The following is a 19259-nucleotide window of genomic DNA, read 5'->3' as shown; positions in this document are numbered from 1 at the left end:
TACAGTCTCAGTTTTTGTGTGAACAAACCAAATTATTACCCCTGCTGCGTCAGCTCTACAAGAGAGCTGAAATCTTAGCATAGGAATCGAAATGGTTCTTTAAGGTAAAGTAAATTTCGATCAGCAGAAAAGGACTAAACATTTACACTTTGAGGGACTCAACTGTAATTTTATTATACTCCATTATTCCTAGCATTTTCCACGACTAGAAAGAGTGAGAAGATAACTATTGTATGGTGACGATCAATTAATGAATGTTAATGAACAAAGTAACTACTGTTTCTGAGTGGATTCTAGCCCACCTATGTAAGTTTGAGACTTTTAATCAATGTTTTTAATCGGGCTTTGTAAATCTCTTAAAAGGAAATGATTCACACATACATTTATTATCAAATTAAAAAGTAGGTGTACATATGTATGTGTTTATACAATACAGTTTTAGAGCTTCCAATACTTAATACAGCTAATCCTTAAATGCAATTCAGTGGAGCGCGAACGAGCAAGCGTTTCATCTCTTCATCCATTGATTCAGTCTTTAAACTTCTGTCGCACACATCTGGGCATTGGGAATAAATAGAGTAACATATTAAAGGCAGCCAAGCCAACAGCGAAGGCGCACGAGGCGGCAACATCAATTGTTTCCTGTATAAATAAAAGCATTTAAAAAACTATTTGGCTTAAATGAAAATGCAAAAGCTCAACCCACATCTGGATCGGCCATGCCGAGACGTTCGTGCAGGAAATCAGCCGGTTTGGGGCATATAACAGACGCTGTGGGAGTACAATTCATTTTGCGCGACTGAAAAGCGATGCTATGCAACAACGAAGACACATAGCGTGTGTGGGTGCCCTTTGTATTGTCCTGCAGCCACGGCTGAAGGCCTTTGAACGAGCGCACAGTGCCACTGGCCAAGGATATGCTAATCACGAGAATGTAAGTGACTGCAATGGCGGCGTTAAAAGGCACTTTTACGACCAGCAAGAAGGCGATGCTCAATTGCTCGGCGAGCACAAAGCTAGACCACAACGCTACCAGCAAATAGGCGAAAACGGTGCCATTCGGGAATTTGGGATCTATGAGCAGGCTGTGAAGCATATGAAAATATAAAATATGTTGCAATTATATAGGAATCTGGCAATCTGGAAATCTGGCTATGCTTACGGATAAATCACGCAGCTGGCAAATATCGCCGATATCAAAGAAAATGGTATGGCTATGGAATTGTAGGCGATCAGCAATGTAGCGCCTGAGTACAAGCCTTCGGGTGTGTCCTGTGAAAATCGTTTGCGCCAGATGGGAACTGAAATGACAGAGTCTAATAACAAGCTAACGTTCAACAATTTTTAGTACAGTATTTACATAGCGAAATTGTGGTGAGTATGCCGCAGCCATACGCCAAGCCAATAATATTGAGAATCATGCCATTTTTGCTGAAAAAGCCATGCGAATCGTCCTACAAGAAAAAATAAAACTTTATTACAACAATCTTACTCATACATATTGTAGCGCTACTTACGCCAACATTAGTGTAAAATAGCCATAAAAGCCCCATCGCCAACGGCTGCAATAATAGACGCATAAAAAGCGCTTTCATGCCAGCAATGCCGCAGGAAAAGGTTGAAGCCAGCAGTTTTCTAAAACAAAGCTCTCATACAACATCTCCTTAAAAAATGAATTTTATCACGCATATTACAACACTTACAAATACAACATAATCCAGACTTTCAACTCGCCAGGCTTGCCATATGCCAGTGGCACTTTACCGGTGCCCATTGTGTTAAGCGGCGCATCGGACATGGGCGTTTCGCGTGAAAATCGCTCTACCAATGCTTCAATCTGCTGGCTGGACTCCAAAAAGCGATCGCGACTTCTGTGTAAAAAAATAAATATAAAAAAAAAACAAATATATAAATATTTAAATTTATTTTCTTCTAGGCTCCTTCTTTTCAGCTCTCTACTTGCCTGCGATCCACAGTGGACAAACACAGATAATACATCAACGGATTCTCGAGTTGTGGGCATGGAAAACCGATACTATGAAAATACTCCAACATTGCGCGCGTGCCACCAGAGTAGACCACACCGCCCAGGCAAAGGAATAGCGCGCGATCGAGAAAGGGAAATACATCGGAACGTGGCTTCTCTAAGGAGAGTAAAATACCGCAACCTGTTTTCTTGGCGCTGTTCGATAGTATTGATATGAGCAAATAGGCGCTGAGCGGATCTAAACCCTGAGTGGGTTCGTCGAGCAGGAGCATTACTTGAATGGAAAAAGTGGGAGAGAAAATAAATTACCAAATTAATTTCATAGAGTGTGCATAAGTAAATAATTTTTTGAAATCTATAGCTTTTAAACATAAAATCTTTAAAAAATTAAATGTATGAGAAAATTGTACACTGAGTGTGCAGAATTATAAGGTTGTCAAAAAAGTCTTGCGGTATTTCCGCAAGCTTGTCTTTGCAAGCGCGTAGTTCTAGTTGTATTCGTCGCATCGGTTCACGCTAGAGCTTTTTGGAAAGCTCTTTTCACGTGCTAACACGTGTTTGATTAATTGTTGTTTGCTTTTTGTCGTTCGTGAGTTATAGCGTCGCAAACATGGAGCAAAATAAAGAGAAAATACGGCATATTTTACAGTACTACTACAGTTTATGGACCCGATACAGTTTCCATTTCCACCGCACAACGATGGTTTCAACGTTTTCGTTCTGGTGCAGAGGTGATCGAAGATGCGCCACGGTCCGGAAGGCCTGTCGTCGAAAATTGCGATAAAATCGCTGAATTGATCGAAAGAGACCGGCATAGTAGCAGCCGTAGCATCGGCCAAGAGATGTGCATGAGTCATCAAACCGTTATAAACCATTTGAAGAAGCTTGGATTCAAAAAGAAGCTCGATGTATGGGTGCCACATGACTTGACGCAAAAAAACATTTTTGCCCGTATGGATGCATGCGAATCGCTTCTGAATCCCAACAAAATCGATCCGTTTTTGAAGCGGATGGTGACAGGCGATGAAAAGTGGGTCACTTACGACAACGTGAAGCGCAAACGGTCGTGGTCGAAAAGCGGTGAAGCTGCCCAGACGGTGGCCAACCCTGGATTGACGGCCAGGAAGGTTCTTCTGTGTGTTTGGTGGGATTGGCAGGGAATCATCCACTATGAGCTGCTCCCCTATGGCCAAACGCTCAATTCGGACCTGTACTGCCAACAACTGGACCGCTTGAATGCAGCCCTCATGCAGAAGAGGCCATCTTTGATCAACAGAGGCCGAATTGTCTTCCATCACGACAACGCCAGGCCACACACATCTTTGGTGACGTGCCAGAAGCTCCGGGAGCTCGGATGGGAGGTTCTTTTGCATCCACCGTATAGTCCGGATCTCGCACCAAGTGATTACCACCTATTTCTGTCCATGGCGAACGAGCTTGGTAGTCGGAAGTTGTCCACAAGAGAGTCCTGTGAAAATTGGCTCTCCAAGTTTTTTGACAATAGGGAAGCGAGCTTCTATAAGAGGGGCATTATGAAGTTGGCATCTCGTTGGGAACTCATCATCGAACAAAACGGCGCATATTTGACTTAAATCGCATTATTATAACCAATTTTATGAACAATTGAAAATTCAATAAATATTTTTTTTTTTTTTTTTGGTTTATTTTTCAATAAGAGAGAAAATTAAAAACTGGTTATGCAGAATTATTTTTTATTTATATTTTTTATATTAGTCTTTTTTTTGGTTCAGGAAGAGGTAAAATGAAAAACTGAGAATGCACAACTAAGTCTTCTTTTTATTTTTTTGTTTTTAATTTTTTCAGGAAGAGAGAAAATGAAAAACTGAGTATGCACAACTATTTTTTTTTATTTTTTATTTTTTTTTTTTGAATTTTTTTCAAGAAGAGATAAAATGAAAAATTGAGTATGCAAAACAATTTTTTTCTTTTTGTTTGTTTTTTTATTTATATTTTTTTTCAGAAAGAGAGAAAATGAAAAACTAAGTATGCAGAACAGTTTTTTTCTTTCTGTTTGTTTTTTAGTTTTTTTTTTAGGAAGAGAGAAAATGAAAAACTGGGTATGCAGAATTATTTTTTATTTATATTTTTTATAATAGGACTATCAATAAGTTCGTGCGGTTTTTTTTCGAAATTTGAAACTTTATTGACGTAAAATGGTTACAAATTTAATATTCAAAATATTGTCCATCGCTTACTACTACTTTTTCCCATCTTTCTGGCAATTCACGGATTCCCTTTGTGAAAAATTCGGTCGGTTTTGCCGCAATCCACGAATCGATCCATTTTTTGACTTCATCGTAATTACGGAAGTGCTGGTCAGCCAGGCCATGTTGCATCGATCGGAAGAGATAGTAATCGGATGGCGCAAGGTCTGGACTATACGGCGGGTGGGGTAGGACATCCCATTTGAGCGTTTCTAAGTATGTTTTGACCACTTGTGCAACATGTGGCCGAGCATTGTCATGTTGCAAAATAACTTTGTCGTGTCTATCGGCGTATTGCGGCCGTTTTTCTCGCAGTGCTCGGCTCAAACGCATCAATTGTCGTCGGTAGACATCCCCCGTAATCGTTTCATTCGGTTTCAGTAGCTCATAATACACAACACCCAGCTGGTCCCACCAGATACACAGCATAACCTTCAGGCCATGAATATTCTGCGCCGACGTCGATGTTGAAGCATGGCCAGGGTATCCATACGTTGCCCGACGTTTTGGATTGTCGTAATGGACCCACTTTTCATCGCCAGTCACAATTCGATGCAAAAACCCCTTTCTTTTGTGCCGTTGAAGCAGTTGTTCGCATGCCATAAAACGGCGTTCAACGTCTCTTGGCTTCAATTCATACGGCACCCAATGGCCTACCTTTCGGATCATTCCCATGGCTTTTAAACGTTTGGAAATGGTTGATTGATCAACTCCCAAAGTTTTTGCAACCTCTTCTTGCGTTTGAGCCGGATCTTGATCGAGCAATTCCTCCAATTCGGTATCCATGAACTTTGGCGGCGCACCCTCGCGTTCTTCGTCTTCCAAGCCAAAATCACCACTTTTAAAGCGTGCAAACCACTTCTGGCACGTTCGCTCAGATAGAGCATGCTCACCATAAACTTCCACCAAGATACGATGACTTTCGGCTGCTTTTTTCTTCATATTAAAATAATGAAGAAGAATTCCCCGCAAAAACACATTATTTGGCACGAAATTCGACATTTTCAAGTGTGGTAAAAATATTGTTGTTTACGCTTCAAATAAAAAACTTATACTGACGTTTGTGCCTTACGACAGTAGCTCTCCAATGAATGTTTGGAAATGTGGATCGATGGAATAATAATCAAGTTACGCCATCTGTTGTAAAACCGCACGAACTTATTGATAGTCCTATTATTATTTTTGGTTTAGGAAGATAGAAAATGAAAACCTGAGTATTTATCATATTTTTTTTTATTTTTATTTGTTTTTAATTTCTTTTTGAACTTTGCTCGACCTTTTGAGTGCCTTTTTACAGATTTTTTTTAATATGCCCAAAAACTTTCTATTGGATTCATATCTGGGCTTTGGGCTGTAGTATCCAATACTTTACTGAAGTTAAAAAGGAGCCAAATTCTGACTATATGAGCTCCATGTTTTGGGTCGTTGTCCTGGTAGAATTTAATTTGAGGCTTGTTGTAAAAAATGACGTTGCACTATTTGCCAAACGACATTGCAAAATATTCAAAAATAGTCATGCCTTCATCTCCCAATTACCCATTCCCTTGCTGGACATGCATCCTCACACCATGACTGAAAGCTTGCCATATTTCATTGTCCGTATAATATTCTGGCTTTCCTGTTCTTTAACGGCTGGCTCCTCACTATATTGAGTTCATCATAGTAGTACAGGATAATTTAAGTCTCATCGCAGCATATCACATCATCCCGGTAGTTAAATCTGGTGTACCCTCGAGTGAAAGAAAGGCTTCTTTGGAGGAACTCTTTAAGTATATCTATCTGTGTGTTTTCAAAACTTGACTGACTGTTTCATGAGGCTGTTTCGATCCTACACTCAACTCTAAGCTCTCTAGCAAGATTTCTTGTCGAGATGTGCGGATTTTAGGCTACTTTCTCGTTTGGCGCGGTCAAATTTTTTCCGTGGTCTTCCACTTGCAGATTTTGGTTTCAACACAATTTAATTTTTTGCACGATTTATTATGTTATAGTTAGGATTTCGGGTTAAATAAAACATTTCTGACACCTTATAATACATTTTTTCCTCTTGTATAATTATAATAGACCGTCCGAGTCATTTCAAACGATGCCCGATTCCAGGTACGAGTAATTTTGAATACGATTTGATATTTTGATCAATAAATCACTCTTACGATCACTTCATGACTGATTGATGACTAACGCGGGTGTAGGAACGGTATATCAAATCATCTTAGCAAATGATCCCGAAAACAGATATGTGAAAACACTTTCTTAAAAGCAGAGAGAAGCACTCGGTTTGGTTTTTGTATTATTGTGTTTGTTTGCTTTGATGGATTCAAAAATTTTACTGTTTCAAAAGACTAGTAACTTTACATGTTAGATTAATAAAATAATTTTGAAATGCTCTCCAAATTCAATAGGAAGCGATGGTGGATGGATGGATCGCAAATGACTTAAATATTTTAGTATATTACAAAAATTGTCTTGATAAACTGCACTTGTTAGTCCTGTCATCTATGGAAACTCCACAAGATAATGACTTATTTGAGATTATTTTCAGAGGTGGAATAACTGCCGTATTATATAAAATCGACAGTTTCACGTGCATTTGAAATTCTTCACTGTTGCACGGTGTTAGTTATCATACAAAAGCGTTTATAAAAGTTTTTCGAGTATTATGAGTTTTTATACATACCTGGGTCCCTCACCAGCTGTATGCCAATGGCTAGCCTGCGCGCCTCACTCATATTCAAATATTCGACACGCTTGTGAGCCACTTGAGAGAGCGCCAAATCAGCAAGAACTTGACGTACCTTTGAGCTTTTCATATAACCAGATAGCTAAAGAGCAAAGTTAAATATTTAGATTAGACAAACTCATATACAACTTGTACAGTACCATCTTGGCAATCAGGGCAATCCAAATTTCCAAATATTTTACTCTATAAACCGGGGGCTTAAGCAGAATTTGTTTGTATTTCTACGAACTACAAACTATGTAAAAATATTTGCTATTCCTTTTGGTATCATACTAAATATTTATTAATTTTCTGGCCATGTTTATATACTAAATTTATTGAAAAATTCTGAGACTGAGAACATTTCTAATACTGATTACAATGAAAGGATCTGAATTTCACAAAATAAATTTTTTTCTGAAGCTATTCAGAATTGTAAAACAACTGCTAATACAATTTATCTCTGCATTTAATGTGTTCACAATAATAGCGGGGAGACATATCGCAAGTTTTTGACTATTTGTTTATTTTCTTTTTTTTATTTCTTATAAGATTTAGTTTATATTTTAACAAAAGCCATATAATTTAAAGTTTTATATTTTGTACAAGATTCTAAAAAATTCAAAATTTTTGAAAAAAATTGTACCAAACTTATAAAATTTATATAAAAGGGAAAAAAATGTTCATCCAAATTTCTAACTTTCTAGGCAGAATTTTTATAAAAATTCATGGTATGCATTTTTGTAGCCCACTGAATTTGGTTTAAAGCGATTCGCGTTGATTTTCATAATTTTTATTCTTGATGGTACGCATTTTCTTCCATTTAACGAATGCTTGGCATTTTTTTATACGGAGCACGGCCGCTAGCAAATAAAAATTCTTAATAATCAACCCGATTTTTGAATTAAGGAAACTGGCACTATGCCAAAATTTAATGGGCTGCAAATATGCAGCTTTCATCCGAATGTTTCTAAAAATTTAAATTTGTACAAAATTTAAAACTTTGGGTTATATAGTTTTTGTTAGCTTTTCTATAACCGGCACTGCTTTTATTGTGAACATAGGTGTATACGAATTAAAAAAATTAAATAAATGAACATTTGAATAAGGAACATTCGATTCAAGAAAGCAAATAATGTGATGATGCTAATTTGCCTACTTTGCTATCGCGCCGATCACTGGGCGTATAATGCCAGAACCAATGATTTCCGTTCGTTTCAATTTTCAGGGCTTACCTTAACCTGTCAGATTTTCGTTTATACGATCAAGGCCATATATAATATGTATGTTGCTACGCCACCAGGAGTGCCTTGGATGACTTCTATTTCGTGCTCACTGTGAACTCCAGTCTAAAGCAGCTCTACTAACTTCGTGCACTGGTTTACTCAGAGTATGCCCTATGCAGCGCCATTTTCTTTCCCGAGGCTCAATATTTATCGACCTTTGGTTATATCTATTGACTAGATCCGCATTTCAGGTCCAGTTTCCAAATACGGAGCGTTCGGCGCAGACAGCAGTTCACAAACGTTTGAATTTTGTTTGTTACTTCGTCAGATACTAGCAAAGTTTCACAGCTATAGACCAGGATGGATTAAATATTAGTGTTGAAAAAGGGAAGTTTAGTTTTGCTTGCCAGCTGCTTTCAATGCCAAACTTTATTTAAACTCGCGAGAGCGCACTCTGTTATAACGATTCGGTGTTCTATATCTGTTATAGCACCGCCATCAGGTGTTAGTTTGCTGTCAAAAGCAAATAGACGCCTTCCACTACATGACTGTCTAGTGTGAGGTTTGCTGCAGTTAGCAAGTTGTTGTTCATCGCCTTTGTTAATATCAAGGTTCACACTTTCGGCATGAAGCAAAATATCATCAAACTTTGATTGCGTATCCTTCGCTTTCTTTAAAATCAGAAAAATTTCGTCAGCGTAAACCAGGTCGGCGAGGTATTCCATACTCATTGGCTGCCAAATGATATCTCTTTTAAGGTTGGTTTCTAATGCCGCTCCCAAAACATATTCAATAACCAAAAGAAACAATAAAGTAGAGAGATTTTATATTGCATAGTGAAAAATGTTACATTTCCATAAAATCTCGTTTAAGCGCCAAACACTTCATTAACCGTTTATTACATTTTTAATACCCTCCAAAAAATATGAATTCTTGGGGTAACTGCTTCGATTACCTTTTTATGCGACATAGATTTTCTTCTTCTTCTTTGCATTTTGAAACAGTAAAAAGTCACAGAAGGCACGCTGGATGAGGGAAAACGAAATTCGTAACCAAATTCAAGACACTTTGCGACGGCGAACTTGCGCTCCAATGCATTGTATTGATAGAAAATAACTTCTTTTTTAACCAAGTGTGATTCTTTTGCTTCCAGTAATCCATCCAGCGAAGCATCATTTCCTCATTTTTAAGATATTTGATATAATGGTACCGCTGAGATCTCAAAAAACTGTCGCCATGATTTGTTTGGTTTCGCTTAAGCTCATGATCTAAATTGTTTCATGGCCTTTGGCTCATTTGTGATGAACCCAGTTTCTTGTTTTTTTTTACGAGCAGGAATTATCGAAAGCTTAATCCCATCAGAGTGCGCCTTTAACAAGAACTAAACCTCCTACTGTCAAAACACTGACCTTCCTGGCACTACCGTTAGGTTATTCGTCGGGAGGCGGTCAACTGATTTTCCTTTTCCATCACGACGACGCACCAGCCCACGCCCCTGCAGTTGTGATCGCAAAATTAATGGAAATAGAGCTTTAACTCGTTTCACTTCTCCCCTATTCTCCAGACTTGGCTCCTTGGACTACTATTTTGTTCCCCAATTTGAAAAAAAAAAATGTTGGGCGGAAAAGATTTTATTCAAACGAGGAGGTGATTGTCGAAAGGAATGGCTATTTTCCAGACTTGGACAAATCCTATTACTCGGAAGGGATCAACAGACGAAAATAGCGTTGGGCGAAATGTATATGCCAAAAAGGAAACTATGTCGAAAAATAAAAAAGGTTCACCCCAAAAAAATTAAGTAGTTTTTCTTTTTGGACGGACTTTTCAAACGACCATCGTAGTTTTCATTTTCACTCCAGTTGGCTGCATACCCTCGAAAATTTATCCGCCCGGATTATCGAGATGGCACTAAAAACAGTAATTTTTATTTTTCTTGAATATTAGCTAACTCACAATTGTCGGCGTATAATGCAGCGTCTGCGCCACCGTCAGTCCCGGTATAAAAGTGCATGATTGCGTCACATAGCCGCAGCGCTGCTGGAAGAGCGCTTTAGTCAGTGGCGAACCATTGAGCAATACTTGACCGCGTGTCACACCATCAGCTCGACGCGCAATGACATCTAACAAAGCGCGTTTGCCGCTGCCTGCACACAAATTTTTATTAAAAAATTTTGAGTATTATAAAAAATATTAACAAATGCTGTAGCGATGTAGCCTTTACCTTTTGAACCCAATATGGCCATCACTTCGCCACTGTGCACAGTCAAGTTGACACCTTTGAGCACAAGTGCCGAACTGCCACCGCCATTGAAACAACCGCCGCCATCGACCTGTGTGATAAGGCAAGACATGAATCATATGTTACTTGCAATCAAAAGATTTCGGTAGCGAACTTTGGATGCATTTCTATTATACATTTTAATGCATTTTTTGGGATATTTTTTTTTGTTAATAACTTTTTAAGAAATTTGCTTATAATAGCTTCTTTTCCTTCATTTATACTTTCACACAACCTATTTTTAACGATATTCTTTATTTTGTACCTCTGTGGTATGAAAGATGTTGTGCGCCTCCAGAACGTAATCGCTGCCGATCATTTTCATGTCACTCCCTCAGCCGCTACGCTGCTCTGTTACTCCGCTGCAACCTCACTCACACACAAACCAATGCGCGCAAACACAAAGTTCTCTTGCCGCTTCTGTTTTGTTTACACTTTTCGTTAGGAGCGCGCACGCGTCAATCGGTTAACACATACACGCAAACGCACACACTGAAACGTTGATGAGAATACTGTAGTTGAAGTGCGGAGAGAAAACAAACAAGGGAAAAAAAAACTTCAACGCTAACTGGGACCAACTGCGGCTTCAATACTATCCGTCGACACGTCCGAACACAAAAAACGCTTCGCATTAACTGAAGCTGGAATGGCTTGCGCCGCTTGCTAAGCCACCTCAGCGCTTTGAGCCGTGTTTGTGACATGGCAGTACTTCCAATTGGAATTTTGTTGGTTAAGAATTGGAATACTTCCATTGAATTACATCGTTTTACGAACATGTGCGTGTGAGATATTATGAGAGCGAGAGAGAGAGAGAGGGAAAAATAGGAAATACTTAGCAGGTGAGTAACAGCAAGCGGAAAAGAATTTAAAGTCAATTGAAAAATCATAAAAATCTGAGTTAATGAATAATTCTTTCAATGAGAGCAAAAATTAACTTATTCACAGAACGTTACAGTCCGATACAAGACGCATGTGATAGGTGCCCATAAATGTACACATTTTACGGAACCTTTGGTCAAACAATTTCAAAGATTGACTTGAAATAAATAAATAATAATAAATTACGGATCTTTTCCCCTAAAAGAATGGAACCCTTTCGGATGGAATCTTTAGTTTTCGACATGATTTCAGCACATGTTTGGCGGTTTGATCTTCCTCTCTATTAGAACCTAATCTACAATGCCCTGTTAGAATTCCTGTGATGATTCTAAAATTACTCCTATTTAGTTCCATACAATCTTTAAACTGGGTTCGATTACAGCTACGTATTAATTTCGATTGCGATAAGCCTGGTAAATTGTGCCACTACGAATTTCTTTGTCTTTCTTCGACTTCTTTCTGAATAAGAGAAAGTAAAATGTAAATGTAAGCGTTTTTGCTACGAAAAAATCATTTCTGAGGTTTATTTTTTATTAGTTTCACGCTTGATAGCGCTGAAGCTTCTCTCGATAACAAAACTTTGTTTCATAAGTCTATCATCAAATCCGTTCTATTATATTGTTTAAGTGGTAACAACATTCGAAAAGGCAGGCAATTTATGATTATGACAAAGGTTTCAGATTATGAATTAGCAGCTGAGTGAGCTTTATGGTAACATACAACAAAATGTAGTATAGGAGATCATATTTCACGACTAGCTAGAAATCCTCGTGGTGGCACTGGTAGCAGGGTATGCGGAGACTATCGCCTTTGCTTTGAAACGACCACATAGATTAGAGTTTTAGGCTTGGGCTCATAAGGAAACATGGCTTTAATATGACTTGTACCAGTTAGGAGCACTTAATTAGTTAAAGGTGTTTTTCTTTACTAGCAAAATTTGTGGCTCTTGTAGGATTTATTCAATCAAGTATGGAAAACGCATTATCTTCGACAATAAAATAAATGACTGAGAGCATATTTTTAACGGTAAATAACTTAGCTTGAGCTCTTAGTGAGAAATTACATGATTAAATAGAACTGTTTTGATTTGTAAAAATCGTATCAGCTGATTTGCATTTGTAAACGAATCCTGCAAGTGGTGCAAAAAAAAAAAATTAAAAATAACATTTATTTAGGATTTTCATTCAAAAAATGATAACAGGATATATGATGATGCAAATATTTTCTCTTAAATAGAGAGAAATGTGAGTCTCTTAGAGAGATATGAAATTAAGAAGAACGGAACGATGGTACACTGCGCCCTCAAAGGGCTATTGTATCTCGTGATATCTCTTATCTGTTCACGTTTTTAGATCCTTCATGAAACAAAGCTGCTCTGATTCTACTTGAACGCAGATACACATGGGTGGCGTTCCTTCACTCTATAGGAAGATCTATAATTTTTGGAAATGTTGTCAACCATATTTGACACTTGTGAACCAGACAGCTGCAGTATACAAACAGACAAGCGCGCTTCAGTACGCTCTATAAAGGTCAGAATAATAATTTCCATCACTTAAAATTTTTTTTTTATTTAATCAAAAATTTACAAAATTTTACGCCACCTTGTGTACGCACGTTTAGGAACATGTTTTATGAATTAAGCCAATTGTGATCGCGTCAGGGAAAAGATGGCTATCGATCAAAATCAACTTTTCGAGACAGGCGCGTTTTAAGTTTCTCATCAAAGCTTGGTATTTTTTTGTCAAACAAGGCAAAGAACAGTCTGAGTGAAAGTTCAGCTGGTGTACGCCAAGGGAGTATTATGGGTCCCAATCTATAGGGTTTTTTAATATTCAAAGAAAAATGCTATTTTTTAATATAAATGATAGGATGTTTATTTCATTATAAAGAAGAAGGTATGCCGTTAATAGTGGAAAATAACATCAGGCAAATGACTACCACGACCAAGCTTACAGGACAATATCCTTTTCATGAAATTTTCCATAACCGAATTGCAAAGTGGCTGCCCTATAGCCTTGATAGTCACACGAATTCCATCTCTGGTGACTTGAATCGACTCTGGGCTGTTGGCGTAGACCTTATCTTTCACGTGACCCTAAAGAAAAACATCACAAGGTGTTAAGTCACAAGATCTCGATGGCCAATTGTGATCACCTCTTCGAGAGATAACATGGTCCGGAAAGTTTTCCCGTAATAGATCAATGGTTTCGTTACTTGTGTGGCACGTAGCGCCGTCTTGTTGAAAATAAGCATTGTCCAGATCAATACCATCCAATTCCGACCATAAAAAATAGGTAATCATCTTTCGATAGCTCAATCCATTCACCTGTTATTGAAAACCCTTTATATTTGCTATACACATACGATCTACCAGCTTCTCAAGAAACAATACTCGGAACGTTCGCGGTTGACACTGCCGTACTCAGAATTCACTCCATGTAGCCTTTCAAAAGCTACAGAAAGAACTTGATAAAATAGCTCATTGGTTGAAAGAGTGGCGCATTAAGCCAAAAGCGGCAAAATCTTCCCAAGTCACTTTTACTAAATCGAAAAAATTACCCACCCGTTAAGCTCAATAATATAATGTAATCTCGGCATACATCTTGATAGAAAACTTAAATCGAAAACCCATATTTGCACCAAACGGAAGGCTGTAGGAAAAAAACTCAGAAGTTTGTTTGTTGGTTACTACATCGAAATTCGCATTTTCTCTTGAAAGTAAGATCTCACTTTACTCAACTATCTTGAAACCGATACGGACTAACTCCAACATCGAAGTACCTCAAAGATACCAGTCGAAAACGCTCCGAATGATCTCAAATGCACCCTATTATATATCAAATGCAGAAGTTCATCGTGACCTGAAAGTACCAGTAATAATTGAAGAAATAAGTAAATATGCCACATCACACAACACACGTTTCCAATCGCACTCAAACCCTCTTGGCACAGGAATAATTGCAAATTCCATAATCTTCTTCTGATAATAAATTACTGTAAGTTATTATGTATTGTTTAATTAATAAATGGTTGCACCACTGGGTGTATTCCATAAATGTTTTTGGTCTTAAATAAATTAAATAGCTTTAAGTAAAAATATTGCTTAATGTTTAAAAAACAGATGGCAATAAAGAAATGGGTAAAAAAAAAACAAAAAAGCTTGAACGAGTATGCCAGAAATAATTTTTTTAAAACAATAATCCATATTTTCTTAATAAACTCAATCAATTCATAAGAATTTGCATTTTTGTCGTCTTACTCTAAAGAAATCGTCGAAAATTCAAAATCGAGTTTTTAGTCGGTAAAAGCATTTTCCGAGATACCATCTCATACGTACGTATTATTAAAATACATATTTTTTGTATTTATTTAGAGAGGTCAACTTGTAACTTCTGAAGCAGCACGTAGGGAGAAAATATATTATTTTTTGGTCACTCTCCCGTTGCTCTTGACAGTTCTAAAAGTTGATATCCAAAGAATGAATGAACGCATTAAAATAGTATAATCTTTTAAAATTTCTCGATATTCGAGTATAGAATCAACAGTTATTTTTATTTATGTTTTACTATTATTACTATTTCTCTCCTTCTTCTCACTGTACTTAATATTCTTAACCACAACACTCTCCTTCATCGCCCACTGAGCGCGATTCCCTGCTTGCTTGTGCTTCGATCACTTGCACCACACAGCACACATACTCATACACATATACACACGCACTCAGAAAGCCCGGTTAAATCCAACTGGAAATACAAACATTTTCCAGTTGAAATTTCAAGTTAGATTTGCCGACTAAGATGGCGTCAGAGGCCAAGTTCAGTTCAGTTCCCCGAGAGAGTTTGCGCACGTCAGTTAGTCGGCGCTCGGCGCGACGTGAGTTTCAACAATAAAGAAAAGCACCAGATAAAATAATAATTGAAATCATAAACATAAAATCCATAGGAAGAGAATCAGAAGTTTTTCGAAGAATGGAAATTCATTTAAATACAAATAAAAATCCAACGAATAAAATGTGAAAATAAATCGATACGAGTAAATGTAAATTTGTTATACGAATTTATAAAGTTTTATGTAAAAAAATTCTATATCATAAAGTGTGTTTGCTAGAAAAAAAGGAATAAAACACATACACAACCAACTACAAATACGTGCATATGTGCAAACGGCAATCAATGCAATCCACTGCAATCCAATCCAATCCGACTAGTTAGAATTGTGAAAAAGTGCTTAACGGTGAGAATACGAATCGGCGCTTAAAGCGAAATTTTCGCCTAGTTGTGCAGATTTTCAAAAACATTTACCCATACATACATATCTAGCTACATACTAGCGTATGTATATGTTTGCGGGTTTGAAGCACTATTCTTTGCAAAACTAGTACGAGTACATATCGCATGTGCATATATTTGTGTGAATGCAGGTGGTATAGTTGTTGTATGCATTGTTTCGCTGCTCCATGCTGAAATAGCAGTGGTATGCACAATAGGAATATATACATACATATATATATTTCTTTTTGATTTCGCTTATAATCAACAACCAACAAAACAGAGCAAATATCAAGCGACTCTACTTTTTCGTGGAATTGTGGCAAATAAGATCAACTAAGGTGCATAAGCAAATAGCATAAATTTCGGTGAGTGAAACAGCTTTGTAAACACAAATAAATACAATTAAGAAAAGGAAAACACAAGTGTGGTATGAGAGTACAAAATAAATGTAAATACACATGTGCGTATGTATGTATATAGAAATGTTAAGGTGAACCCACCCCCTAGGATTGTTAGTGAAAAACGCTGATTATGAGGATAAATGCAAATGTTTTATGCTGATTTAAATTTCCAGTGGCGGCTTTCTTCATAGTTTATTTGCGCATACAGGAATTTGTATGTTTGTGTGGTTTGTCGAGAAGAAGGAGAGAAATGAACGAAGGGCATTTATATAAATTTACATATCATACATATGTACATATGTATGTGCGTACTTTTTTTACAGTGAATCGTTCAATGACTTTGCTAGTCACCTGTTGAGCTGTTGGTGCACTTATGTACCGCACAGTTATATGGAATGCATGGTATTATATGCATGGTTATATTTTTACAGTGTCCTCCAGGTGTATGCGGAATATTGAATTTAAAAATAAAAGTAGTCGATATGTGCTAATAAATATTTACATACATATCTATGCTATGTACAATGAGGGAATACTCATGTCATAGTTGAAAATTATTCAATGTGGGAAACTTTTGGAGGCTATAACCAACTTCAGTTTAGACCTTAGGCGCCAACTCAATTTTGGCAATTTTGGACATCACTGCCATTACGTTGGCTTTCAGGTTGTCCATTTATGAGGCCTTACATTAATCTATTCTTCAATTTTGTCCCACATGTAATAGTTAACCCTCCTTTGGGCACCAGGGTCTGCCCAGACTGGCTTTTCGACTTTTGAGGCGAATTTAACATATTTCTATTACAGCTAACGACTTCCAGGTAGCTTCCTGAATCTTCATTTTCTATCAATTTATGGATATAACCTTTTAAAAAGTTGGATGAGCAGGACGAAAAAAACGCTAGACACGAGTGCCCAACCGAAGGCTTTTAAAAAGGTGCCCAACGGGGACTTAAAAGGATTGCAGTCCAGTATTGAAGGTGGCAGTGGTTGTTGTTGGTGAATGAAGTTCTTATTGTTATTGCCAGTTGTTATTGCGTATTGTCGTTTTTGTATCCAAATCAGCCAGTTACCTCCTTAGAACTTTTTCCGGCCGATTTCAACATCGCAACTCTGCTATACTACTGTCGACATACAGTTACACTACTACCTACTATCGTGATCTATTGTCGATCAGAAACGAATACACTAACCTTTTTATTTATTTATTTCAAGAAGTCAAGAAACTAATATATAAAAGTTGTTACCGACTAAAATGATAACTTAGAACTAAAGTGCAGAAAGCACTAAAATAAAATTCAATTTAATAATTCAGTAAACCCATTCTTGGGCAACGAAAAATCAAGCAAAATAAAATTGGAAATCTCGTTGAGTTCGCAAAGCGCACGTACAAATGGGGGCATTTCATCCATAATTCGAACTGGGGTCTTGACGTAAAAAGGAAAATTAAAACGAAGTGTTCCTTAATCAGCAGATCTGAGCCTAACGCCAATGCCTTCTGAAATATTTTTCCGATTTATATTGACGGATCTGTGTATACAGCCTGGCCCGCTAATTAGCACATCATAAAGAATTTTTTTTATTAATGTTTGTTTAAGCGCCGATTATGAGGCGCATAGTGTCAAAGTCAATGATTTCCACTTTTTTCTATCGTTGGCAGTCAGTTTAGCTTGCATCCAGGTGAGATTTTTGCTGCATAATTTCTCATGAAGCCTGCGTTGCCAATAGCCTTTAGGTCGTCCTCTGCGTCTGTGTATTTGAGGATTCTACTCTAACTCTAAGGCCATCGCTAGGGCAAAGTATTGGTCTTAAATACCTTGAGTATATATTTTTTTTTTTTTGAAAAATACTTGTATATGTTAAATGTTATTTAAGCAACTTTTTATTTGTTCAAATTATAGTAATTTACTGAAGTTTATGGATTTTCCGAAAAAAGCAGTTTAAGCACCAAAAATTTTAAGACAAAAACTTGCATGCTTCCGGTTTTTTGGTGTATCTACGTGAAAGAAGAACCAAGCAGAAATAAATGCTTACAGTGCGTTAAGTACGATAGCCAAGGCGTTTCTATAGAAGGTGATGTGATTGGAGTAGTTGATTTCTTCTTCTTCAATTCGGCTTTAGTGTCAGTAAAACGGAATGACCGAAAGTTGTTGTTGTGTTGGAAATGCGCGACAAACTATGTTTTTTTTTATATATTTGTCATTTATTCTATTCTTTCCATATTTTCCTTAACATTCCTAATCTAAAAAATGTGGTTGTTGCTCGAATACCACCACCTTGTATAGATACGTCTTGACTATAGCTCATAGAATTAATAGCATGTTCTGACAATTTATTTGTTTCTTATTTAATTTTGATAATTTTTTAATGAAAATATAGTTCATTCTCCTGTAAAATACATATATGTATATGCCCTTCAAATATTGGGAAAACTGGAAAAAATTAAACAAAATGTTATCAACCTTTCAAACTCTTTTAAACAGAATACTCGATATTTTTTTACATGAAAAAAAAAAACAACCAGCACTGTCAGCAAAGAAAAACAAAAGAATTTAAGAAATCAACGCGATTTTGGAGTTACTTTAAACTTACACTTTGTTATACTAAAATTCAATGGGCTATAAATCTAAATTTTCGAAACTTTTTAAAAAAATCGAATTAAAAAATTTGAAATTCTAATGGAAATGCTTAGGAAAATTATGTAAGTTGTAATGTGTTACCTTAAAGAACTTCTAGATGAGGATTTTGTTTCATTTGGTAAATCACTAAGCGTAAGCACCCTTCCTAAATGGAATCTTACCAAATGACCTTGCAAGCTTCGTGAACGATCAGTGAAAGTTTGCAACCGAATAGAGACTTGTTTCCCCTTCTAAGGCTAATTTTATCCACTTACTACCAATAGTTTGATTTGAGGGTCACAAAATACTACTACTGGGGACACAAAAGATCTCTTAGGTCGAAGTGTCGGCCAGATACTAAACCTTAACTTGTGCCATTTAGTTCTTAAATATCAAAATTGGAAATATCGTTCGAGTCGAAGTTATTCCAAAAGTATGTAGTGGATTATTTATAGCATTCATGCATTCATGCGCAAGTTATTTTTTCGAAAAGTGGCAGGCGTTCATGCGTTCATGCGTAAGTTATTTCTTCTAAAAGTCGTCGTTTAATCGCTCTAGCTGCTATACCTACTCAGATGTGCTCTTATTTCAGTCGAAGTCGAAAATGGATCCTAAGGGATGAAACGTGGAACACAATTTGATTCAAATCACTTCCAGA

At 37.0% G+C, this 19259-nt stretch overlaps 2 protein-coding genes across 2 annotated transcripts in view; one reads left to right on the top strand and one right to left on the bottom strand.

Moving 5' to 3' along the window:
• Positions 1-418: 418 nt before the first annotated feature.
• On the bottom strand, positions 419-11052 carry LOC128855235 (ATP-binding cassette sub-family G member 5). Its single transcript, XM_054089961.1, has 11 exons — positions 10698-11052; positions 10376-10484; positions 10108-10298; positions 6887-7031; positions 1964-2261; positions 1704-1871; positions 1518-1635; positions 1361-1454; positions 1163-1301; positions 707-1085; positions 419-642 (listed from the first exon to the last, which is right to left on the bottom strand). The coding sequence occupies exons 1-11, from the start codon at positions 10755-10757 to the stop codon at positions 529-531; spliced, it is 1815 nt and encodes a 604-aa protein (XP_053945936.1). The 5' UTR covers positions 10758-11052; the 3' UTR covers positions 419-528.
• Positions 11053-15147: 4095 nt separating this feature from the next.
• Positions 15148-19259, top strand: part of LOC128855234 (ATP-binding cassette sub-family G member 8) — a 95552-nt gene continuing 91440 nt past the window's right edge. Inside the window, exon 1 of the mRNA XM_054089960.1 lies at positions 15148-15950. The gene's annotated coding sequence lies outside the window, so the exon portion shown is untranslated. The remainder of the gene's footprint in view (positions 15951-19259) is intronic.

This window comes from Anastrepha ludens, chromosome 2 (assembly GCF_028408465.1).
Source record: "Anastrepha ludens isolate Willacy chromosome 2, idAnaLude1.1, whole genome shotgun sequence".
Taxonomy (NCBI): Eukaryota; Metazoa; Arthropoda; class Insecta; order Diptera; family Tephritidae; genus Anastrepha; species Anastrepha ludens.
Note: the sequence above shows the minus strand (reverse complement) of the source record. Positions and strands in the feature narration are given on the sequence as shown.

Coding starts and splice junctions, on each gene's coding strand:
- LOC128855235 (XM_054089961.1), bottom strand. CDS start 10,757: ATGAAAATGATCGGCAGCGATTACGTTCTGGAGGCGCACAACATCTTT. Junction 1,086..1,162: donor GCCAGCTGCGTGATTTATCC/GTAAGCATAGCC, acceptor TATGCTTCACAG/CCTGCTCATAGATCCCAAAT. Junction 643..706: donor TCGGCATGGCCGATCCAGAT/GTGGGTTGAGCT, acceptor TTATTTATACAG/GAAACAATTGATGTTGCCGC.